The sequence below is a fragment of the Saccopteryx leptura genome, chromosome 5, assembly GCF_036850995.1.
Source record: "Saccopteryx leptura isolate mSacLep1 chromosome 5, mSacLep1_pri_phased_curated, whole genome shotgun sequence".
In the NCBI taxonomy this organism is placed as follows: domain Eukaryota; kingdom Metazoa; phylum Chordata; class Mammalia; order Chiroptera; family Emballonuridae; genus Saccopteryx; species Saccopteryx leptura.
In genome coordinates, this window is record NC_089507.1 from 209,968,460 (window position 1) to 209,994,368 (window position 25,909).

The following is a 25,909-nucleotide window of genomic DNA, read 5'->3' on the forward strand; positions in this document are numbered from 1 at the left end:
TTTCTGCTCCTGGGGACTCCCAAGTGAGGCAGGTGATATTAGCATTAGCCGTTTACCAGGACCTGGTTATGCTCCGGGCATCCCCAGAAGTTTGACATGAAGCCACCGAGTCCCTAGTCACCCTGAAAGGAGGGTGTCCCAGCCACATTTGCCACATGAGGACACCAAGGCTTAGCGAGGCCTTCCTAGGGGCCAAAGCAAGAACATTGGAAGAAGACTGGCTCTTTCCCCCATATCTGAGGCCATGCTCCTAAGAGCAGGGGCTGGAGTTGGGTCTGAGCTACCTCTACTTAACCCCTGCTGAGCAACCCAAGGCCTGCAAATGCGAGATGCTTTGTAAGCATGTCCAGGCATTAAATACTGAATCCCCACTATGGCTAAGTAAATCCTTTTACATAGGTTATCTAACATCATCATTGTAACAGCCGTGGGAAGCAGCTACTATTACTATCTTCCTTACTTCATAGGTGGACCCCAAGGGGGTAAGGGACCTCCCAAGACCACACGGCTAGGGGTGGAAGAAGCCTGAGTCTGTCTCCAGTCCACCACAGGGGTGGATGATGGTGGCGGACAACTGGGCCAAAAAAAACGAGGAGGGAGAACCGGAAGCCACGGCTTACCCTGCTGGCAGCTGGGCGCCCGCGCGTCGTCCCATCTTGGAACGCATCTCTGTCACACGCGGGGTAAATGGGTCTATTCCTGGTAAATTATCTGCTAGCCGGCAGCTCCGTCCATCTGCTCATTAACACAATAAAAAAATATATCAAACGAGCTTTCTGAATCCCAGTCCCGGGAGGACCAACTACATAACTTGGAAACGACCCTTCGGTAAGTCTGATCAAAGTCTGGTTGTGCCATAATTAGAAATCATGGCCTCTTCCTCCGGGCTCCGGGCTCATAAACAACAGTTGGTGAGCTTTTTTATTTGCGTCAGACCAAAAACCTAGACAGATCCATTTTGTCCTAATTTACACCCCACTCCCCCTCGTTTCAATGGGGAAAGCAGTGGGAAGCTGAGTGCTTGCCCTGGGAGACCCATTGGCTTCCAGTCTGCAGGAGGCCAGACGTGAGGGGGTGGGGAGCATATATTCAAATAAGCCCACGGACCGCCCACACACCAAGATGGACACTCCCCTTAGAGGGCAGGCACCAGCGCCAGGCCCAGGGCTAAACTGGAAAGGGAATCTGTTATGCTCTCACGGAGGTCCCCACAGCAGGGACCGATGAGAAAGGGGTATGGTCAGGGTCAAACACTGGAGACCACAGATGGGACTGACCTTCCAAAGACCCCGTGGGCAAAGGAGGGTTGGCAATAGGGAGGTTTAGCTAGAGTACCAGAGGTTCCTTCGTTGAACCATTCAATAAATACGTATTTATTGAGGATCTACTACATGCCGACACTGTGCTGCTAAGAATGGGGATTGATGGTGAATAAACAAGACCGTGCCTGCCCTTAAAGACCATACAGAACCATGAGCAGGGGGGTCCATCCTGGCGGAGAAAGTCAAGTCCAGAGCCAGACAGGGCGAGGTTGCACCTCCAAAGAGGAGGGGTGTGGGGCAGAGGCCAGGCTGACCTCGCCCCCAGAGCTGAGAACAGACAGTCTTCATCCTCCCAGACTGTCCAGGAATATCCTGCACATCTGGAAACGCAACTCGCTGATCCAGCTGTGGCCTCCCAGCCCCGTCTTCCTCCTTGCCCTCATACTCTCATGTACTGGATATTGGTGCCCAAGAACAGGAAGTCCTAGGAGTGACAAGACAGAACAGCACGGTCAAAACATCCTCTACTCCAAAGAGACGCATCTCCGATTTAAAAGGAGGCCCACGTCTGGGGAAACGCAAGCTCTGCCTGAAACCAGGTCAGCGCATAAATCGTGAGTGTGCCTCTGTCCCCACGGTCTCCATAAAGCACAGGTTTTTGCCAGCTCCCTTCTCTGAGGTGGTGATTTATCTGCCATTTCCCAAGCTGCTGCTTCCTGGCAGGCCTCATAAATGTCCTTTGTGTCACCTAAATGTTCTCTCCTCGGCGAGTAACACAAAATTGGGAGCTGCTGGGGTTTACAGCTCCTACCGCCTCCTAGGTTTCCATCAACCGCAGGGGTGGGAATTCTATTCTTTCCCACAGTGACACATCCCTGCCTTTGGGCATCAAACAGACAGACAGAGTTGCCCTCAAAATTCTGATGAATATGATAGCATATGCTAAATCTCCCAATGACTTTCCATGTGCCAAGCTAGGCCAGAATTCTTCATACTTGGCCTCTCATCTCCACAAGAGGCCCAGAGGGGTTGGGCTATACCCCATTTTACAGATGAGAAAACTGAGGCCAACTGCATGAATTGTCACTCAGTCTTTGCTTTGAATTTTTTTAAAATTTTTCTTAAGTGAGAAGTGGGTAGGCAGAGAGACAGACTCCCGCATGCACCTGGACCAGGATCCATCTGGCAAGCCCACTAGGGGGCAATGCGCTGCCCATCTGGGTCTGTTGCTCTGTTGCTAGGCAACTGAGCTGTTTTAACACTTGAGGTGAGGCCTTGGAGCCATCCTCAGCGCCCAGTGCCACCTTGCTCCAACAGAGCCATGGCTGCAGGAGAGGAAGAGAGAGAGAGGGGGAGGGAAGGAAGAGGGGGAAGGGTGAAGAAGCAGATAGTCGCTTTTCCTGTGTGCCCTCACTGGGAAGTGAACCTGGGATATCCACATGCCAGCTGACACTCTACCACTGAGCCAACCAGCCAGGGCCCAGTCTTAGCTTTGAACAATGAACAGTCTGACTCCTGATAATAAATGCTCAATGGTCATTGGGTGTTGAGTATCTTTGTATCCAAAAGACTTTCGGATGTTTGGTTTTCAAATATACCAGCTGGTTGGTCTTTCGATGTTCCTGACCACTCTGCTGCCGTTCACTCACTTCCGCAGCCATTGTTGCTGGATGTCAATGAGGTACTGGGCACGAGGCAGCATCTCCCTTAATGCTCCCAAGCCCACCGTCCCAATCCTCCCGTCTCACAGATGCTATTCTAGAAAGATAGTCCGAACTGTGTGGCACAGATGGGCCATGAAATGCCCAATCGGAATAGCGGAGAGAATAGTGAAGAATCAAACATATTTCTTGGTATTAAAATAGTTAAGTAAATGACAGATCATCTGATGGATGGGACAGTATTTAACATTGGGCAGGGGTGAGGGAACAGATTGCCACAAAAAGAAAAAAAGAAAAAGGAAGAAAGCACGTATGAGCACTAGCAATGCAAGTATTCAAAACACACAAGGAATTTTTTGAATGCTTAGAGAAATAACACTGAAAGAAGTATACCAGAATTCAGACGATGGGTGTCTACGGGAGCAATGGGACTATAAGGGGTGCATACCAAACATATACTTATAACGAAGGTCTTCCTCTTAAGAATTTATAAGAAAGTTTTAAAAGTTACAAATGACTTAAAAATTGGCCTGTTGGTGTATCTAGGATTGCAGTATTTTAAAATGAGCTAGTCTTGAGGTTACCCCGGGTAACTCATGGTGGTGGTGGTGGTGGGGGGCAGACTGTGTCAACTACCTTCTGCTCCAATAAAAGTGCCACTGCTGAAGGACATGTGAATGGCTTAGTGGCACCTAGCCATGCCGGTCACATCCCACCCCGGGTCCAGGCTTCCCAGCTCACCCACTGAGCTTTGGCCTCCGAACCTGGAATGCTAAACAATCCCCCTCCCCAAATCCTCCGAGGCCCCTGAACCCACTGACCTGGTGGATCTGGAGAACAGGATCGTGGAGCTGAATACGTTTTAGCAGAGGAAGGGGGAAGCCTTGCGCCAGTTTATCTGAGGTTGAGGCACGACATTGAGAGAGATTCATTAATAAATAACAATTGTAGACAAAGTTATTATTTTTTTTAAAAGAAAATACCTCTGTGCAAACTCTATACACAGTATATTCTCATTTAATTATCACCAAAGACTGTGAGGTAGATATGATTAGTTTTCTCATTTTACAGATAAGGCAATTGAGGCACAGAGTGGCCAAGTAACTGATCCTAGGTCACAGAACTAGAAAGGGGCAGAAGTAGGGTTTAAACCCAGGAAGGCTGCCACAGGCGCCTGAACTTGTAGCCACGAGCTATCTGGAAGGAGTGGTAGATATGGGCCAGGATACACCCATGACAAGAAGCTGTGGCATCTGCTCTCTGCCCTCCAACCCATCTTCCTCTCTACTGCAGCCAAATGAAGCACAGCCTCATGGAAACAGGGTTTAGGTCTTTATGCTTTTTTTTTTCCCCTTGACTAGAGAGCTGGCAATTGACTCAGAAATGTGAATTCAGAGGTGGGCTGCCTTGTGCTCTCTATAGTAACCTGATCCTTAGTCTTTCACTTGCTACTTCAGGGTGCGGGGGGCACTTCTGTGAGTCTTTCCTTCTCTTAGAGAGAGTTTCCTATGCTCCAAAGAGCTGCCCCAGTCCCCAGCCCTCATTAAGCCCTGGTGGGAGATGAGGTTGACTTCAACACTCCCATTGCAAAGACAGGCCACTGATGCTCATAGAGAAGTGACTCGTTGAAGGTCTCATAGCCTGCAGGGGAGCCCTGTTTCTCAACTCCAAGTCCAGCTCTCTTTCCCCCCAAAAGTGGTGTTCACACTTTACTTGGAAAAATCCACAGCGATTCATACTTACCATTGACCTCTGGGTAGAGATTGTTGAGAATGTAGTAGTTGAGCAGCGCCTCTAACAGCTCCACCTGGTGGAAAACAGGAGAATGGTACATGTGGTCACTGTTCACCTGGCAGAGAACACAGTGACCACATGTGGTGTTTTGCCCACCAATAAACCTCCACACAGCCACCCAGGAGGTGGAGTGGTTCTGTATGTGCTGACATGGCAAAAGGCTTGAAAACAGCAAATTTCACAGAGATACCTGCATCATTCTACTACATGATAAAACTGTTTTGAGAAGTACACTTATATGTGTGCAAAGGACAGAAAAATGTTGGAAGACTACAAGCCCAACCATCTTTCCTCTAGGAAGAACATCAGGTTTTACTTAGCCTTATCTTAAGTATTTAATGTTTTATTTTTTACAGTGAAGGTGTTTTCCTGAACTATTTGTGTAACAAATAAAAATTAAGCAACACAACTTTTAATACTCCCTGTGTGCCAGGTATAGAGCTCAGAGCATTACATATATCTGCTTTAGTATCCACAGTAATCCTTTTAAGTTGACATCAATGTCCCCATTTCACAGCTAAGAAGATTGAGGTCAACAGAATGAAAGTGGATTGTTAAAAACTAGGAAGCAGGGGCAGAATTTGAATTCAGGTTTATCTGATTCTATAGCTCTTGCTTTTCATATCCTATGTTCCGATGAATAACTTTTTGAATAACTTTTTTTTGAATCTTTATATATGTTTGACTCCCTAGAACATTTTTACATGCCACGCACAGACACAATGGTAGTGTGTCAGTATTCACTTTATTCTCTGAAAGGGTCATCCTGTGGGCAGTGTCTCTCTCCACACTGATTTATGTCCTCTTCATAAGTACTTAATGGAAAGTCTTGGGAGAGGAGAACAGGGTTGGGGTGGTCAGAGGAGGTCAGTATCCCTGGGACGGTATAGAACAGGGGTCAGGAAACTTTTTGGCTGAGAGAGCCATTAACGCCACATATTTTAAAATGAAATTCCGTGAGAGCCATACAATGACCCGTGTACGTTAGGCATTATCCAATAAAAATTTGGTGTTGTCCCGGAGGACAGCTGTGATTGGCTCCAGCCAACCGCAACCATGAACATGAGCGGTAGGAAATGAATGGACTGTAATACATGAGAATGTTTTATATTTTTAACGTTATTATTTTTTTTTATTAAAGATTTGTCTGCGAGCCAGATGCAGCCATCAAAAGAGCCACATCTGGCTCACGAGCCATAGGTTCCCGACCTCTGGTCTTGAGGAAAACAACTACTACTAAAGTCTTCCCGTTTCCTCCTCGACCTGTAAGAAGGAGCTGCCATCAGCCCGCTTCTCTCTTTGCAGAAATTTCCCCGTGATTGCTTCTGCCCACACCAATTTCCCTACTCTCTTTCTTCCTTTAATAGGGGTCTGTCTATTTCACCACTTTTCCTCTTTGTGGAAATCATCTCTTCTTGGTTTTGAGTGCCCAGAGATCAATTTGTCTTGTTTGAATAACAGAGTCCCTATTTCCATCTCTCCTCCCCTCCCCCCATCCCCAGGGGAACCTTCCTGTCCAATTTCAGTCCAGATTGTTGAAGATCGCAAATTCTGGCTCCAGGAAACACATCCTTGGCCGGTTAGCCTTGTCGAATTTCTGGCCACAGTGATTGGCTAAAGAATGGGCCTGGGGCTAAGACTGATCCAATGAGAATGAGCACAGGGATTTTTTTTGTTTTAATTTTGTAGGTCAAAAAAAAAAAAAAAAAGAAAAGAAAGAAACTACAGGAAATGTAGGCAGTTTTCACCAAATGGGAATAAGCTGCCTGAGAATAGAGCCAACAGAGATAAGAGCAGACAGAGGGGTGGAGAGAGCTTCTTGATGCATTAATCTGAGCACTGGAATCCCACTATGCCTGAAACCGCTAGCCCTAGTTTTCTTTGTCGTTTTTTGTTTTGTTTTTTAATTATGTGATTCTATACATTCCTCTTGTATGCTTAAGATATTTTTAGCTGGCTTTCTGTTCCTTGAAGTTAAAAGAATTTGGTCCAATAGAAGATTTAATTACATATTGTTTGATATCGGGAGGTAACTTCTGCTTGGCCCTATGTTTTGTGTCTTCGAGAGCTTCGACTTTTCTAGGACAGAGAGCAGCTCTCCACCTTTCCTAGTTTCTACTCCAGTCGCCACGGCATTGCTTAGTACACACTCTGAATTAATTAACATGCCACTCATTTCATAAATAAGAACAGCAGTAACTTACATTGAATGCTCCAACTTTAGATTCCTTCAGTTTCACTTGTACCCTATAATGGATCAGAGATGACGCAGAGATGTGGGTATTATGCCCATGGGAGATTTAAGCATTGTTGGGGGGGGGGTTCCCAGAAAGAAGGAGTCACTGGCTTGAGAAGGCACGGGACTAAGGGTGGGGAGGTGTGGGAAGTGAAAAGATGACTGAGTAACCAATAACAACGATATAACCTCAGTGGGAAGACTCGAAGAAGGCGGGGCGGGGGTGGTAGTGTAAAAGAGTTCGATCTTTGTCACTTCAGGACAGCTGATGTCTCAAATTCATAGACAAAGAAAAAGCAGTATTGGTAAATTCTGTAAAAGTTTGGAGGTCATGGGGGTTAGGGGGGAAGGAAGTTTGTAGAAGCAGGGCCACTGGGGCAAAAGATTCTGGCCAACTGGGGTAAAACTTAAGTTTCCCTTTCAAATGGTGGGCTCCCAACATTGATAGGAAGACCTGGTCACATCCCCACCTCCAGCTACTGAGAATCAGTTACAGTGCCAGACAGAGCAAGCCCAGTTGTGCGCCCCCATGTGGGTGGGAGGCTGACTTACTTTTCTGGCTTCAGGAACCCGGTGATCCTGCTGGTGTTGAAGGTCAACGTGGCGGATACATTAGTGGCCTGGAAATTCCAGTAGAGGGAAACAGGTCTGAATGTATAGGAAGGATAATGATGAGGACCAGCTGTCTTTTCTAAACAAACAGCTCAATGAATTGAAGCAGGAACTCATCTCAAGGCTAAGATTCATCCCTAACAATAATAATAATAATTTAAAAAAAATTATGTTTTAATTTAAAATATATTTATAACAAAAAATTTCACAATATCAAATTGCCAGTATAGCAATTAAGTGCAATTACCCTTCTGGAAATTTGTCTTGTTGAGTTTCAAACCTAAAATAAAAGAGCAAAATTCTCCATCCAGAGAGCGGGAGCCCCCAAAGGCTTAGAATCCTTTCCCTGTAGACAGGGTCCATTGAGAAAGGAGAAACTCTCAATATTGAACTCAGAATTTAATACAGAGAATTGGTATACAAGTGATGGAATTTCTGAGAAGCCACAAAAAGAGTTGCAGAGGCAACTCAGCGATAAGCAGAGACATACATTAAACGGATAAATCTGCAAACAGCTGCATAAGTATATTTATAACACAATGCAATGAAGAATAATAGAGTGCTACCAAAGAAACATGACAAGGGGTGCAAGGTAGATTGGGGTCAGGGTGATCAAGAAAGGCCTCTCTGGGGAAGTGGTATTCAAGCTGGCACCTAAAGGAGTCAGACAGGAAGTCAGTGGAGGGAAAAGCACACGGGACAAAGGAACAGCATTTGCAAAAGCAAACCTTACCACACCAAGCTGGAAGACAGGCTCCCTGGCAGAGCTGGGCAGGAGCACAAAGGCCTCAATCTCCATCTGGGGGGCCAACGACAGATTCCCGGGGCTGAAGGTCAGGGCGGGGGCAGAGACCACTCTTCCCTGGAGCTCCAAGTTCATGTTGGGGTAGCGTCTGTATAACTGGGGGCAGAATGAGGAGATTATGTCAAGAGAAGGAAACATGCAAGTTTGCAGGGAGAGCCTGGAGGAAGTCGGGTAAACCTGAGAATGCTTTCTGGTCGATTTCATTTCCATAAAATGCTCTACGCCTTTTTCCCTTAGCGGTATAACGGGACGTCTTCCCTTGTCAGACATACAGGGTCTGCGCCATCTACTGCATGCCTGCATTGTATTCCATTGTGCAGGGTACTGTCATCGATCTGACCCTGTAGGGCATCAGGCTGTCTCTGGGGACTGACATTATAGTGACCACTCTCCATAAACCCTTGGCTATTATTTGGAGAAATACATTCCTAGAAGTGGAAATACTGAGTCAAAGGGCAGTGATTCCGTCAGGAACTGCTAACCTCTTCCCCAGAAAGAAAGGTTGGACCAATTTCTTTCACTCCCCACCCTTTCTGCACACCCTCAGCATAGCCAGGTAACTATATATATATATCAGAGATCAGACACTAATGTTATTGAAATATGACACAACTAGAGACCCCCATTTCAAAAGTGCTCTTAACTTTCTGTTTAACTAGAAGTAGGTACAGGATTCAATTTGGGGCAGGACTGTTCCTTTTGTCGAGGGGGGGGGGGAAGTTGGTGAAAACACAACAGTCCCATGGGCCTTTTGGTTAGGCAAAGATAAAATCTACATCCTATTGTAAAAGTTGGGGAGGTGAACCTCTTTGCTGAGAAGGTAGTCTGTGTTGCTTCTCTGCCAGGTTGAATATGATGCAAGCAGGAAGCAGGAGGGAGAATTTGCTCCTCTTTCTGGGGCTAATGTGATGCTGGAGCCAGGACGTGGTCAAGGGCCCTCCAAAGCCAGCCGGGACAGTATGGCGGCAGGTTGGGCTATCGTGGGGCTCTGTGAAGAGAAAGAGCCTGTAGGGGGCGCCTCATGGAAGGACATAGCCCAGGCACTGCAGGACTTGAAGTTTAAATAATTTCCCACTTTTATAATTCCTCTCAGCCATCTGCAAGGTTTCTGCAAGGCATGTTAAACATTATAGCCTCTCTGAGCTGTGTTTCGGGGGGACTCAGAGGTGGGGGGGAGGACAGTGGATTTTTATGGGCTTAAATGAGATGCCACTCACGAAGAGCTTAGCCCAGTGATGACAGAGCCACATGGTTATTCACTGCAACACGGGTGTAGCCAAAGACTGAAAACACCTTCATGCCCTCCCATGGGAGACTGGGTAAACAACCTCTGGTCTATCTTCCAATGGCAGACTGGTCCCTATGAAAACCAGAGTGAGGAAGATCTTTATCTATCTGCTTAGAATGACCTCTGGGTACAGTAAAGGAAAAAATAAGATACGAAATGATGGTATAAGATGCTCCCAGCTATGTAAAAAAGAGTGGGAAAAGACACAGATTTGTTTGTATGTACATAGAGCGCTCCCAGAAGGATATATACACGCTGATAATTTGATAGACTCAGGATGGGAATTGGCTGGTTAGGGGACAGGAGTAGACATGAGACTTCCCATTCTATAGCCTTTTATGTCATTTGAATGTTGAACCATGAGAATTTATTACACAGTCCAAAATAATTTTTAAAGCACCAAGGACAGTGTCTAGCCCCTTCTTCTCCCTTGGGATTCTCAGAGAGAACCAGTACAACACTGGGCAGCCTGTGGTCCCAGGAGGCCCAGGGCTCTGGCAGGTGCGATCTGGTCTCTGAAGGGAAGACAGTCTCAAGGCCCGCAGCACTTGGGCCTTCACTGCGGGGGGCTCGCTGCTGCTCTTCTGACTCTTGGTCAAACCGAGAGGAGCATGTTTTTTGTTTGTTTGTTTTGTTTTGTTTTGTATTTTTCTGAAGTGAGAAGCGGGGAGGCAGAGAGACAGACTTCCACATGCACCCAACCAGGATCCACCCAGCATGCGCACCAGGGGGCGAAGCTCTGCCCGTCTACGGCATTGCTCCATTGCAACCGGAGTCATTCTAGCACCTGAGGCAGAGGCCATGGGGCCATCCTCAGCCCCTGGGCCAACTTTGCTCCAGTGGAGCCTTGACTGCAGGAGGGAGAGAGAGAGAGAGAGAGAGAGAGAGAGAGAGAGAGAGAGAATGGGGAGAGGTGGAGAAGCAGATGGGTGCTTCTCCCGTGTGCCTGGCTGGGAATTGAACCCGGGACTTCCACATGGCAGCTGACACTCTACCACTGAGCCAACCGGCCAGGGCCAGGAGCATGGGGGTTTTAAAGAGAAGTCCTATGGCCAGTTGCCACCTACCCAGGGCTGACAGAAGCCTTACCAGGGGGACAAAGGAACGGAAGGACTTGGTGGTCAGTCGGATGTTAGACGTCTCTGGAACCTGCAGTAAAAAGACACAAAGAAGTTGTAGGTGAAGGTCTAAACAGAGAGGGAGACATCGGGAGGGGGTGTGTAGGCCTGGGACTTCTTGAATGTCCCCGGTTACCACGGCCACGACGAGGTGTCTGTCCCGGATCCAACACAAGTCCATGAGTCCGCAGGTCTCTCTGCTCTCCTTGAGGTACGGGTGTCACGTGGGACCCACTCAGAGGGATCACAAAGGTGAGATGTGCAGTCACACAGACCGAGGTCTGGCCTCCTGGCTTTGTCACTGGGTGGTCTCAGGCCACTCCCTTCACCTCTCTGAGCTTCAACTCCCTCACTTATAAAATGGGTTACCAATAGTTCCCACCTATCACAGTCATTGCAAGGACTCCGTGAAGTGGTAGGTACAACGCATCTGGCGCAAGGCCTAGCATATGGTGAGTACTCAATAAAACACAGTTATACGATTCCATTCACAAAAGACAGGGCTGCACCACAGGGGTGGGGTGGGGGGGTGGATGCGATGACAGAACGGAAAAGCTTGCGCATGTGTGGGAAATCGCTGGAAGGGGAAAACGTCACTCAGCCCTCCCTCCACCAGGTGGCCCCTGATCAATTACCAGGGGAAGCTGGATCATCCAAACTGGACCGCCCTGTTTCCCCCACCACCCTGACATTGTTCACGAGCTCCAAGAGCTTTAAGAAATAACTTTCTGAAACTCAGAAATGTTAAAGAGATGAGACACAGTAAAGATACAGTCCACTATAAAATGTAGTATCCCTTAGACAAAGCCACATTTGAGAGAGTCGTTCTGGGGGTAAGTGCTGGGAAGACTCTGTCTCTCCTTTTCACCATGAATCACATACCCTTTTCACTGTGGCTCCCACACCGATCTGTGATTTTTAAAACATCAATTTATGGGTCCAGTGTCTTCATAATTGTGCTTTATTTATTTATTTATTTATTTATTTTACAGAGACAGAGAGTGAGTCAGAGAGAGGGATAGACAGGGACAGACAGACAGGAATGGAGAGAAATGAGAAGCAGCAATCATTAGTTTTTCATTGCGCGTTGCAACACCTTAGTTGTTCATTGATTGCTTTCTCATATGTGCCTTGACCGTGGGCCTTCAGCAGACCGAGTAACCCCTTGCTGGAGCCAGCGACTGTGGGTCTAAGCTGGTGAGCTTTTTTGCTCAAACCAGATGAGCCTGCGCTCAAGCTGGTGACCTCGGGGTCTTGAACCTGGGTCCTCTGCATCCCAGTCTGACACTCTATCCACTGTGCCACCGCCTGGTCAGGCTTGTGCTTTATTTTTTAACTTGGTCTTTATTTACTATTCTGTGTAACTTTATGCATTTCATTCACTAAAATATACATTTTTAAATCTCCACAAACCATCAGAATGAGAGAAAATATGAGTTAGAATAACAGATTTAGACTGGCAGGAAAACAAAACACAAACTAGCTGTAAAGTCTTCCACAGTTGTTACAAGAGAGAAAGAACTTTGAATTTTTTTTTTTGAGCTTCCTGGCAGCCAAAGTGAAAAGGAAAATTGTGCTAACATATTTTTGCTGTCCTTGACCTTTTTTTTTTTTTTTTTTCCTGAAGCTGGAAACGGGGAGAGACAGTCAGACAGACTCCCGCATGCGCTCGACCGGGATCCACCCGGCACGCCCACCAGGGGGTGACGCTCTGCCCACCAGGGGGCGATGCTCTGCCCCTCCGGGGCGTCGCTCTGCCGCGACCAGAGCCACTCTAGTGCCCAGGGCAGAGGCCAAGGAGCCATCCCCAGCGCCCGGGCCATCCCTGCTCCAATGGAGCCCTGGCTGCAGGAGGGGAAGAGAGAGACAGAGAGGAAGGAGGGGGGGGGGGTGGAGAAGCAAATGGGCGCCTCTCCCATGTGCCCTGGCTGGGAATCGAACCCGGGTCCCCCGCACGCCAGGCCGACGCTCTACCGCTGAGCCAACCGGCCAGGGCCGACCTTTTTTTCTTAGTCATAATTTATTATTTCACTGGTGTAAATGGGGTAGAAAGGAAAGAAGGAAGGGAGGCTAGGTTACACTGTCACTTGTAAACATTATTCTGTCACCATCCTTACCACATCATCTGTGACGGAGAAGTTCAGGTGCCCGGCCTCATGATACACTAGGCTGGCTGTGTTGAAGACATAATCAGAGATGGCAAAGTAGACCATTCGGTCGTGTTCCTCAGGAAGGCTCATGACAGGAGCAAGGAAGGGAACTGGGGAGCGGTGCTCACGGTTAAACATTTCAGCCTGGAGAGAGAAAATAGGGTCCATTGGAATTTTCAAAGTTGATCCCAGGGCTGGACATCTGAGCTAGGGAGTCGATTATACAGCCTGATGAGGGGGCACTGCCTAGAGCTACTGCCTAAAACTCCACCATTAAAGATGTTTTTCGCCCGACCAGGTGGTGGCGCAGTGGATAGAGCGTCAGACTGGGATGCCGAGGACCCAGGTTCGAGACCTCGAGGTTGCCAGCTTGAGCACGGGCTCATCTGGTTTGAACAGAAAGAAGCTCACCAGCTCGCTGGCTCGAGCAAAGGGGTCACTTGGTCTGCTGAAGGCCCGCGGTCAAGGCACATATGAGAAAGCAATCAATGAACAACTAAGGTGTCGCAATGCGCAACGAAAAACTAATGATTGATGCTTCTCATCTCTCTCTGTTCCTGTCTGTCTGTCCCTGTCTATCCCTCTCTCTGACTCTCTCTCTGTCTCCGTAAAAAAAAAGAAAAAAAAAAAAAGAAGACGTTTTTCTTTGGGTCAAAGTGTCGCATGTCCAGAATCGCCAGCTTTGGTATATTAACCCACGAGATCTACTGGCCAGAGCCTCTGATTGACCTCATCCTCACGGTGGGCAAGGTGACAGACTGGAAGAAGAGGGAGCGGAAATGACAAGGCCGGAGAGTTTTCAGACACTTGTGAGAGGGCCCAGGCTCTGGGAACACTCCCCACCACTCCACGTAGCCCTGCCCACGACACGGCTGGAACCATGGGGAGATGAGGGCAGAGCTGAAGCCAGGGGGACGTGGGGCTCCAAGAAAGAGCTGATCCTGAGGGACGAGTGCCCTGCTGCGGCAGGACCCACCCAAGCCCCGGCTCCAGGACCCTCACCTTCAACATCACGTCCAGCACTCGGGCTGTTGCCTGAGGGGCCTCCGTTAAGCTGTAGTCGATGCCAGCGAAGCTGTCGATCTCTGCTGTGACTGTGAACCAGGGGAGGGACAGATGAGGAGCCAGACATAGAGAAGGGGTGAGAGCTCTGAAAGACTTACACTCCTGTGACTTTCTTAAAGAGACTAGGTTCTCTTGTCCCCCTTGAGCCATGGGGGCGGGGAGACGTTCAGCTTGGTGTGTGACAATGTTCCAGGGACACACACACACACACACACACACACAATCCCACAATCCCATGCACACCTGGAATCTCATGCTAAGGAAGCCACACAATGGGGAGAATTCCTTAACCAAGGGTATCGCTCCCTAAATTTACAACTGAGGCTTTGATCTTAAGGGACACTGGCCTCCTAACAACACAAACCAAATAACCAGGAAGGTCAGGCGTATCAGAGGGCTCAGACACTTCCCCCTAAAGGTCGGGAGGTACAAGAGATCTATGCCTGGTCCCCCACTGGAGGGGGATGTCAACAGTGAGTGTCGGGGCCTGGGGGCCATGTCACCAGAGGCCACCTCAGACAATTCGTCAGGGACTGTAATTCAAACTTCATGTGTGCACCCTCGATCCAGGGCTCCCAGTTTTGAGGACTGCTCTACGGGTACACGGACAAGTGCAGGCAGAGAGGGTGGCTGAGGCACTTCCTTCCCCATATTGGCAGCAGCAAAACAGGGCAACAAGCCCAAATGTCCAGAGTCTGGGGACTTCTGAAATAAACGAATACACACCCATAGGACAGAATAAGGCCCAGCTATTAAAATGAGGCCTGTTACAACTCTCTTGGAAAACTGTTTGGCAGGATCTGATAACGCCGAAACTATGCAGACCACGTGAGCCTACCAATTCACTCGTAGGTATAATAACCCAAAGACATGTGTTCCATGAGCTAGAATATTCCTAGCAGCACTACCCATAACGGTTTCACACTGGAACTACCCAAATGACCTTCAACAGTAGAGTGGATAAACACATGGAGGGACATGGACACAGAGTCATACTACCCAGCGAGCAGAATGAATGAACTCACTATAGGCAACTATATGGATCAAACTCATTTTAAAATTAAACAAAGAAAGTCTCTGTTTTTGATTAAAAAAAAAAAAAAGACTCTGAATACGGCCAGGTCCCATCTGTGTACAAAATGCAAAACTAACCTTTGCTGGTCGATGCTGGGATAGTGGTTACGCTTGAGCAGTGGGTAGGGATAGAAGGAGACACAAGACGGCTCTGAAAGGCTGGTCGTATTCTGTACATTGATCTGGGAGCTGGTATATGGGTGTTCAGTTTGTGAAAACCCTTCAAGCGGTTCACTGATGAGGTGACCACTTTTCTCTAAGAATTAACTTCCACAAAAAAAGCTTTTAAAAATGAGCTCAGTTTATATGTGCTGATATAGAAAGATCTCCAACATATACAAGTTACAAAAGGACGCTGTCTATACTGTGTAGATGAAGATATATTCACAATTCTGCATATACACATATATTCACGAACAAAAGGAATACATATGTGAATGTATGATTCATATGCTCATGTATATGTATATGTGTATTTATATATGCAAAGAAAATACCTTAGAAGATATACCTAACTCAGAGGTGGCCTCTTAGAATAAAATTGGGGGAGAAAAAGGGACTTTTAATTTTTATTTTCTATAATTCTGTCTTATTTAAGGTTTTATACGTTACATGTATGCCTTTAGAAGAATGAATAGAAATAAGCCCTGGTTGGCTGGCTCAGTGGTAGAGCATAGGTCTAGCGTGTGGAAGTCCCAGGTTCGGTTTCTGGCCAGGGCACACAGGAGAAGCGCCCATCTGCTTCTCCACCCTTCACCCTCTCCTTTCTCTCTGTCTCTTCCCCTCCCACAGCCAAGGCTCCACTGGAGCAAAGTTGGCCCGGATGCTGAGGATGGCTCCATGGCCTCAGCCTCAGGCGCTAGAATGGCTCCGATTGCAACGGAGCAATGCCTCAGATAGGGAGAGCATCGCCCCCTAGTGGGCATGCTGTGTGGATTCTCGTCGGGTGCATGTGGGAGTCTGTCTCTCTGCCTCCCTGCTTCTCACTTCAAAAAATAAAAAATATATATATAAAAAGAAAAGAATGAATAGAAATAAATTGTCTGGGCAGGGGCACCCTACCTGGCAGAGTTTGGAGATAAGGCTGTAGGTCAGAGGTCACCGATTCCTGGACCATTTCACAAATCTGAAAAAGATGGGAGAGAAAGTCCAGTGGGCTCCCTGGTGTAGGTCTGGCACTGTGCCAATTGCTTTTATTCCCATTATCTCACATATTTTCTCATTGATCATTTATTTTAGAAAAACACATAAGTACTTATTATGTGCCAGGTACAGAACAAACAGAAATAATCAGAAACAATCGGCACCTAGCATGGACTCCAGGAGGATCCTCCTGGACCTTCCAAAGTTGATCCCAGGGATGGACATCTGAGCTAGGTAGTTCGGTACACAGCCTGATGAGAAGGCACTGGCTGGAGGTGCCGCCCGAAACTCTTATCATGAAAGATGTTCCTTTGGAGAGGCTCTGGACTCCCAGAATTTAGAGGGGCATTTAGAGGGGAATAGCAGAGCTAGCAGGGGTCTTCAAACTTTTTATAAAAACTGCCCACTTTTGCAGTGCTGGTCAACCTGGTCCCTACCGCGCAACCAAACAGCGCTGCGATTGGCCCACCATGAAAGCTGGACCGCCCACTAGTGGGCGATAGGGACCAGGTTGACCAGCACTGCAAAAGTGGGCAGTTTTTATAAAAAGTTTGACGACCCCTAAATGTCATCACTTAACAGGTTGGCTGGATTGATCATGGTTCTCTGTCTCCCCTGATGCATTACAACACGGCATCGGGGAGCTGGAGAAGCAGATTGGCATGTTTCCCAAACTCACCTAGACCCCAGGACCCCAGAATAAGAGAAGGCATACAAGGCAGTTTGCCACGCCCAATCGGCGAGGTGTGCCTGCTATTCCGATTCGACCACCGGGGGGCACTCAAAGTCAAAGCCTACGTAGAGTGCAGGGTAGTGGGGGCCGGTGAGCAAGACCGAGCAGAGGGAGGGCGGAGTCTGCTTGGCCCCCGGCCAAGCATCGAGCCATTCTCTGCTTTACAGGCGGGACTCAGCATCCAGAGACCTACTGTTGCCCCCAGCTTGCACACCAGCTCTGTGACCTTCAGCAGATGATTAGTCCTCTCTGGGCCTTGAGGACCCGTGTGACTTGAGCCCAGCCCTTGCGTGGGTCGGACATCCTTACCTTGCTCTCCAATATTTTCTGGAATTTGGACTCGATCTGGTTGTGGAAGAGATTCAGCAGCCACCTGGGGGAATGGAGCGCAGGGCGTGGTCAGGCCAGCTCCGCCCTGGTCTCTGGCCAGGCCGGTCCCCAAGGGAGCCCTCCCTATCCCATCCGGGTACTCTGCTGTTTCCCAGGGTCTCAGCTCCCAGCACACTCACTGACCCAGGGCGGCTGGCGTCCCAGCCCCCTGCTGGACCCGAGCAAATTCAGTAGATTTGGAGGAGGGGCTTAAGAATCCAAGTTTTCCTAATCAAGAACACTTGACTCCAAGAGACTTGCCCAAGGGCTTGTGTATTTTTCACAAACTCTCCTTTGGCTAAAAACCCTTGGGTTCCTCCAAGATCCAAATTTCATTTGCCTGATGGTAGTTCCTGAAGTTCTTTTGGTGGAAACATCGCACCAGGACCCCTGGATTGAATCTGCATCTGTTAACGCAGCAGTGTTCCCAAAAAATTATCTCCAGGCGTCCGTGAAGTGCTCATGCCTTACACCTGGAACCTTCTGCTTGACAGAGGCCGGGCCGCTGACAGGCTGGGCCTCAGGTTGCAGCCAGGGGTCCAGCCGGCCACTGTCTCAGGGTTGACCTTACCCCACACCTCCCGACATGTCCACGTCCACGTCACGGATGTGGCTGTTGCAGCTGGAGGCAGTGACCGTAGGCCTCCCTGAGGGCTCACTGCCCAGGACGAGGTGGACAGAAATGGTGATGCCCTTGACCTGCAGGTCAAAGGAGCCTTGTAGTTTCCTGGAGAAGATAAGAGAAGCGGAGATGGACTCCTCGCCTAGGAGTCAGCCACCATTTGGGGAGGAAAGATGAAATATGAAGTCCAATTCTTACCTCAAAATAAATGGAGCTAGAGCAAAAATTTAATTATTAAAAATTAGCCTGACCTCTGGTGGTGCAGTGGATAAAGCGTCGACCTGGAAATGCTGAGGTCGCCGGTTCGAAACCCTGGGCTTGCCTGGTCAAGGCACATATGGGAGTTGATGCTTCCAGCTCCTCCCCACCTTCTCTCTCTGTCTCTCTCTCCTCTCTCTCTCCCTCCCTTTCTCTCTCCTCTCTAAAATGAATAAATAAAATAAAAAAAAAAGAAATCTTAATTATTAAAAATTATTACAGCCCTGACCAGGTAGCTCAGTTGGTTGGAGCATTGTCCCAGTATACCAACGGTTGTGGGTTTGATCCCCAGTCAGGGCATGTACAGGAATCAACCAATGAATGCATAAATAAGTGGAGCATCAAATCAATGTTTTCCCCTCTCTCTCTAAAATCAATCAATCAATCAAAATGTTTTAAATTATTACAAATATTTATTATAGAACAAGTTGTATTACATAGACCATAAAAGAGCTATAAGAGAGCCTGGGTTCAAAGAAAACCAAATAGAAGGTGACAGAAGACAATTTGACTTTGGGTGATGGGTATGCAACATAACCAAATGTCAAAATGACCTGGAGATGTTTTCTCTGAATCTATGTACCCTAATTAATCAACATCACCCCATTAAAATTAATTATCTAAATAAAAAATATATAAAAAAAGAAAGCCCGGGTTCACTTATTTATAGTCAGGGATGGGCAAAAGCCCTTCTAGACAGGATCCAAATCGCAGAAGTCTTTACTTCTCATGAAATGGTTGATGCAGTTGCCAGCACAGAAAATTAAACTTCAGTGAACAAAAGAATGCCATATGCAAAGTAAAAAAAAAAAAAAAAAAGCATCGGAAGTGAGCCAAAAAGCTAATTTCCTTAATAGGCGAGCTAATATATGAACTCGTTTTCTTAACATATGAGCTAATTTCCTTAATACACAAGGAACAAGCTTAGACTAATTAAGGACAAAACTACTGAAACGAAAGAAAAGAGATCAAAGATATGCTCAGGAAGTTAGACTGCAAATAAGCACATGGAAAGTTATTAAAAATTATTAAAAATAAAGATTACAACGATGCCTACCGGATGGATAGAACTTTTGAAGTTTTAACCCCCAAGTGCTCGCGAAGGTACGCGCAAACAGAAGTCCCAGACCCCGGGGCTGGGGAACACCTCCGGACACAAATTTGTGGGGTCTGTCCTAGTTACCCACACGCATCGTTGGCTCAGTGATTTGACTTCCACGCCTTTACTCTGTGGCTCTTCTGGCCCAGAGATAAGTGTGAGGCAGCTCACTGAAATGACATGAATAAGAGCAAAAAAAAAAAAAAAAAAAAAAAAACCCCACAAAAAACAAAAGAGAGAGAGAGAAACAACCTACAGGCCAACTAGTAGGGACAGGTTCAGTAAGTTGTGGGCACCTATGCTATGCTGCCTTTAAAAAGAATAAGGCCAAAAGTGGTCTAGCGGCCCTGGCCGGTTGGCTCAGCGGTAGAGCGTTGGCCTGGCATGCAGGAGTCCCGGGTTCGATTCCCGGCCAGGGCACACAGGAGAAGCGCCCATCTGCTTCTCCACCCCTCCCCCTCTCCTTCCTCTCTGTCTCTCTCTTCCCCTCCCGCAGCCGAGGCTCCATTGGAGCAAAGATGGCCCGGGCGCTGGGGATGGCTCTGTGGCCTCTGCCTCAAGCGCTAGAATGGCTCTGGATGCAACAGAGCGATGCCCCAGAGGGGAAGAACATTGCCCCCTGGTGGGCATGCCGGGTGGATCCCGGTCGGGCGCATGCGGGAGTCTGTCTGACTGTCTCCCTGTTTCCAGCTTTGGAAAAACGAAAAAAAAAAAAAAAAGTGGTCTAGCTATACAACGGAATATTACTCGTCCATAAAAAGGGAATAAAGTCATGCATGATGCTTGTTGTAATGTGACGACGCTCGAAAATATTATGCTAAGCCTGACCTGTGGTGGTGCAGTGGATAAAATGTCAACCTGGAACGCTGAGGTCGCCAGTTTGAAACCCTGGGCTTGCCTAGTCATATGGGAGTTGATGCTTCCTGCTCCTCCCCCCTTCTCTCTCTCTCTCTCTCTCTCTCGCTCGCTTTCTAACTCCTCTCTAAAATGAATTAATTAGTTAATTAATTAAATTTAATTTAGAAAAATATCACGCTAAGTGAAAGAAGCCAACCACACAATGTGCCATATTGTCGTTGATATAAAATGTCCCGAATGAATAGGCAAATCTATAAACAGAAGGCAGACTGATGGTTGTCTGGGGGTGGGGGGGGTACGGGGGTGATTGCTTTCTGTGTATGGAGTTATCTGCCGGGTGACCAAAATGCTTTGGGACTAAATACACATGGTGGTTGCAAAAAATTGTGAATGTACCAAATGCCACTGACATGCATAATTTAAAATGGTCAATGTTGCCCTGACCAGGTAGTTCAGTTGGTTAGAGCATCATCTCGATAAGCCAACATTGCAGGTTTGACCCCTGATCAGGGCAAACACAGGAACAGGTCAATGTTTTTCTCTCTCTCTCCCTCCCTTCCTCTCTCACTGAAATCAATAAAATAAAATAAAGAATTAAAATGAAGCCGCTAGGGCGGGCCCTAATCCAATCTGACTGGTGTCTTTATGAGAAGAGGAGTTAGGACAGAGACTTCCACGGCGCACGCGCACAGAGGGATGACCCAGGGAGGACACAGAGAGGGTGGCCGTCTGCAAGCCAAGCAGAGAGGACGCAGAAGAAACCAGACCTTCTCACAGTTTCACCTTGGACCCTAGTGTGTGAGAAAAAAAAAAATTCTGCTGTTTAAACCATCAGTCTGGGTCTGGGGTACTGATATTTTGTTATGGCAACCGTGCGCTGATGCACTGAAATCACCTTCCATCGGGGACCTTGCAGGTTCAATGTGCTAAGAGTTAGTGCCCGGGAGCTGCCCTTCACCAGTGGCAAATAGGAGGATGGAGTCGCATATCTGCGTTGGGGTCACTCAGAGCTGTGTTCCATCCGCACTGTCTCCAGAGGGTCTTATTATTATTTTTTTTTTTTTTTGTAACAGAGACAGAGGAAGGGACAGACAGACAGGAAGGGAGAGAGATGAGAAGCATCAATTCTTCATTGCGGCATCTTAGTTGTTCATTGACTGCTTTCTCATATGTGCCTTGACCAGGGGGGCTACAGCAGACCGAGTGACCCCTTGCTCAAGCCAGTGACCTTGGGCTCAAGCTGCTGAGCCTTGCTCAAACCAGATGAGCCCACACTCAAGCCGGCGACCTCAGGGTTTCGAACCTGGGTCCTTTGCGTCCCCGTCCAACGCTCTATCCACTGCGCCACCACCTGGTCAGGCCAAAGGGTCTTTTTTCCCTTTCTGCCTCACTTCCCCAAAACCCTGGGATACTATCTTAGATCAGTTCTCGGAGAAAGTATTTGCGCTTAAACTCTTGCCTTGGGGGCCGCTGCTGGAGGAAGCAAACCAAGAAAACCCAGTATTATCTTAGGTAGCCCGCCCACAACCGCATCAGGGGGGCAGAAGATGGGAAGAGATTGGGCCACGGGCTCAGAACCTGAGGGGTTTCTGGGCTGGGGCTTCCTCCCTCCACCGTGTGGCCTTTCCAGTGAGCTAGGAACTCCTTGGACCCAAGAAGAACGAGAACAGGGCGAGGGCCAAGGGCCTCAAGAGCCCGGGAATGGAGCCAACTTACAGGAACGACTTGCGTGCCTTCCACCTGCCCTGGACCTGGATGAAGGAGTCAGAGATGGACAAACGCAGGCCCTGGCCAGGAAGCGGTGTCAAAGCAGAGCCCCGCAGCTCACAGCTGAGGATGTCCAGGCTGGGGAGAGAGACATGGGGGCCGGCATCAGCCCCTGCTCGGTCCAGCCTAGTCCTGGCGCTCCCCTCCCTCTCCGGGCTCCCACCGCTGCCCAGCCACCGCGGGGCCCAGCAGAAGGGAGCCCCACCTGTGAAACTCATAGCGCCCACGTCCAACGTGATTGATCTTGAAATCCCCCTCGAAGTCAGGCAGCGTGATTCTGCGCAACTCTCTCTGCAGGGCCACCAGCCCCTCCTTGGCCACTGTGGACAGGAAAAAGCTTAAGAGTCCGCCTAATCCGCCTGCCTCCTTCCCCTCCAATCCCTTCAGCGGCTCCCACCTGCTCTGAGGAGAACGGCTGACCTCCTTATTAACACTAATGACAGTTATGGGTTATTGAACCCATCTGCATACCAGATGGCTTGAGCAACACTTCACCGCATTGCATGTGGTACGTGCCCATTCTATGGATGAGGAAACAGAGTGCCTGCGTCAGCAACTCCATGGGGGTGGGGGGAAGGGCTGTGCGCTTGGGTGGGAAGTTCTCTTTCCTGTCCTTCCTGGCATCTACCCTGCGCGGGAGAAACTATAAGGATTTTAGGGTTAGCATCGTGGCTTCGGCATCTTTCTAGCTGGGTACCCTTCAACAAGTCCTCAACCTTCACTTTCTCCATCTGTCAAAACGCAGTGATAGTCCTTTCCTCGCGGAGGTGCCTGAGGATTAAAGGAGATCATCACGGAGCGCAGGGAGCTGGGAAGAGCCAGAGCACTCCTGGCTTGCTGCCAGACACACAGCAGGCGCTCGGGTTTGTGTATTAAAGATACAGAAAGGACCAAAAAGTCCAACTCTAGAGGATCAGTGAAATAAACACGGTACATTCACACGTAGAAAGGAACAGAAAGCAAATTTTGCATGATTTAGGGTTTCAATATATACAGGACCTTCTGTCCTGAAATACAAGGGAGCCGGATTCTTCCCTCAATGTGGGCATGTGTACACCGATGACCACCGACGGTCTGCCTCTTTCCAACTCGCATCCCTCCCTTTAGCAAATGCATGTGCTAGTCCCTGTGCCAGAATGCTGCGCCCTTGTCTCTGGCTATCTCCCACTTACCTTTTCTACCTCACCTCACCTCCTCCAGGAAGACTTCCTTGGTTTTTCTCTTTCTGCCCCAAGCCAGTCCAGGTCCCCAAAAACTCTACCCAAGGGAGATGTTTATTACCCTATTTAGTAGACAAGGCAACTGAGGCTCCATGAATATGAGGAGCTTCCCTTGATCAATTATTGTGGCGAATGGTGTATAAATACCCCAGATCCCTTGCCCTGTGGGTAGATTAATTCTAAGGCATTCTTTCAGCATCTTTTATAAAAAGACTCCGACCTCTGTCCATTCTTTAATAAGTAAAGCACCTAAGGGGCACTAATCTTAAAGTAGTGCGAGGTAATTTCACAGTTTTTATACACATGTAACCACCACCTGACGGAGGGGTAGCCCCTTCCCAGCACCCAGCCGGTTTCCTGGTGCCCCTCCCAGGGCTCTGTCAGCCTCCAGAGGTAACCACCATTCTGACTTCTAGTTCGCAGGCATATATTTTCAAACTTGAGCAAGAATGTTCCCGGTGGAATTGCTGCAGTCACTGGGTGGTAGCTGGTTTAATAACACCCCCCCCCCCACTCCCCTACCCTTTCCGTTCTCGCATTTCCTCTTCCCTGTGGTCTCTCTGTCCCGGGCTCATCTCCCAAACCAACTCCTTGCACTCAAATCCTTGTCTCTGTTGGCAAAAACAAGTAAGCACCTAAGTGACACAGTGGTTGGGTGACGCGGCCAGAGTCCGAGCCAGGGCCCCTTGGCTGGGAAGGTCACACAGCCCGAGGAAGAATGCCCTGTCTGTGCACCGCTGTCGCCAGAGCAGGCTGGTGCCAAGCAGGTCAGCCAGTCCAGCCGACGGCCATCGCTTCTTACCATACTCCAGGCCCTTGTCTGTGATCCTGGCAACCAGGCCGGGGCTGGCTCCCAGAGCCCCCGAGGAGGACTGGAGCAGCAGTCCCAGCAGCAGAGAGAGCAGGGCCCTGGCTGAGGCCTCCATCCTGGATGCCTGGTGGGTGGGCCAGGACTGCTACAAATGCAGGTGCGACCGGCCTCGCTTCCTTAAGTAATTAGGCTCCGATGTGGAGGCCGCTTCCTGGAATCCGGACAGGAAGGGGAGGCACAGGGGCTGGAACCTAATTGCGACACCGTTGGGGTCACAGGTCACACTTAGAAACCCGTTGCTGCTGTCCCGGGGTCAGAGGGTGGGTTGGCCTGGCTCCAGGTGGCAATATCTGTCCACCCTTCCCGCGTTCATTGCTAGGCTCCAGGTGGCAATATCTGTCCACCCTTCCCGCGTTCATTGCTAGGAAGGCCCGGTTTTACAGACCGGGAAGCTGAGGTTCAGAGATGCCACATCAGGCGCTTAAGATCACACCCCCCGCGGAGGGTGGAGCGGGAAGTCGAAGCCAGTCCGGCACCATCCAAATTCTCTCTTCTTTGTACTCGACTCACGTTTATTTAAAAAAGAACTATCTTCACCCCACTCCACCATGGGAAAACGGTGGTTTCTCAAACCTTGGTGGTAGTAAAAATTTCAGGAAGTTAACTTGGCAAATTATTAAACACCGGGTGCCCCAGCCATTGCGAAATGAAGTCAGTGTACAAATATGTCACTGCACCCAGGTGCCTGTGGCTGCACACTATGTGAAACAGGCAGGGGAGGAGAGGGACCCAGCCCAAAGTGTCCAACCAGAGGGCATTGGTCAAATTAACAATGATAAAGCCACTTAAAATGAGGCTGTAGAAATCAATGTATTTCTTGATCAGGAAAGAGTGGTCATGAGGGGTCAGTTTTAATGGAACCATAGGGTGAGGTTCTATTTCTTTGGTCTATTTCCATGTTTGCCAATCAGAAAAACTCTTAGAGCCTGGCCTGTGGTGGCGCAGTGACTAGAGCACGAATTTGGAACGCTGAGGTCGCTGGTTCGAAACCTTGGGCTTGCCCGGTCAAGGCACATATGACAAGCAATCAATGAACAACTAAAATGAAGCAACTATGAGTTGATATTTCTCACTCCTCCTCCACCTCTCTCCTGTCTCTGTAAAATCAATAAATAAAATCTTTATAGAAAAACTCTCATTAAAGAAAAATTCTTGGGTAAGCAGGATTATGGGTGTTTTAACAATCTTTTTTGCCTATGGTATTTAACATTTTTATTTGGGGGGGACATGGTCCTGGGGATCTATTGCATTTGTACCAAGTAAAGATGATAAAATTTTATTTTGAAAAACAAAATTTATAGTAGAGATTGTGCTAAATTCATAGAGCTTCCCCAGGACTCCTTATTTTTGTGAGATTTGTTCTACCCCCACCTCCAGGAAGCCTTCCCTGATCACCTGCACTTTTCCTCCGATTAGAGAAAGGACTTCCTCTAAGATCCCAGATTCCTCTGCACTTTCTCCATCGTAGCAGTAACCATGCTCTGCTTTTTTGTAATTGTGGTCCTTTAAAAATATGTACAAAAATTCTTTGATACTCCTCCTATCAAAATGTGGAATCTCTATGCCCTCCCCTTGAAATCGGGTGGGTCTTTGTGATTGCCTCAATAAAATGAATGTGATGGAAGTCAGACAGTTTCTTCCCAGCAGGTCATGAAAGGCAGTGGCATTGGGGTTAAGAGGGGAACTTCCCACACTGAGCGCAGAGAAGCTTGCAGCCTGGACCTCTCTGCTCCTCGGTCATTGGCTGAGGTTTATTGAGGTCCTGCCTGTGGCCTCACAGGTCCAGATGTTCCTGAGGTCAGAGTTGAGAGCCCACGGCCACCCTGGGGACATCTGCTGTCTGGACTCAGCCTGCCCGGGGAGGGACCAGTGCTTTGCCGGGAATCAGGAAACCAGGTCCAACC

The 25,909-nt window shown here is 48.4% G+C and overlaps 1 protein-coding gene across 1 annotated transcript; it reads right to left on the bottom strand.

The window, feature by feature from the left end:
- Window positions 1-895: 895 nt before the first annotated feature.
- Window positions 896-24,143, bottom strand: LBP (lipopolysaccharide binding protein). The gene is made up of 15 exons (XM_066387833.1): window positions 23,937-24,143; window positions 22,120-22,234; window positions 21,864-21,992; window positions 17,882-18,037; window positions 17,251-17,314; window positions 16,128-16,191; window positions 13,929-14,020; window positions 12,894-13,070; window positions 10,748-10,807; window positions 8,299-8,466; window positions 7,506-7,573; window positions 6,922-6,964; window positions 4,667-4,730; window positions 3,745-3,821; window positions 896-1,746 (listed from the first exon to the last, which is right to left on the bottom strand). The coding sequence occupies exons 1-15, from the start codon at window positions 24,058-24,060 to the stop codon at window positions 1,702-1,704; spliced, it is 1,446 nt and encodes a 481-aa protein (XP_066243930.1). The 5' UTR covers window positions 24,061-24,143; the 3' UTR covers window positions 896-1,701.
- Between the last annotated feature and the right edge of the window lie 1,766 nt (window positions 24,144-25,909).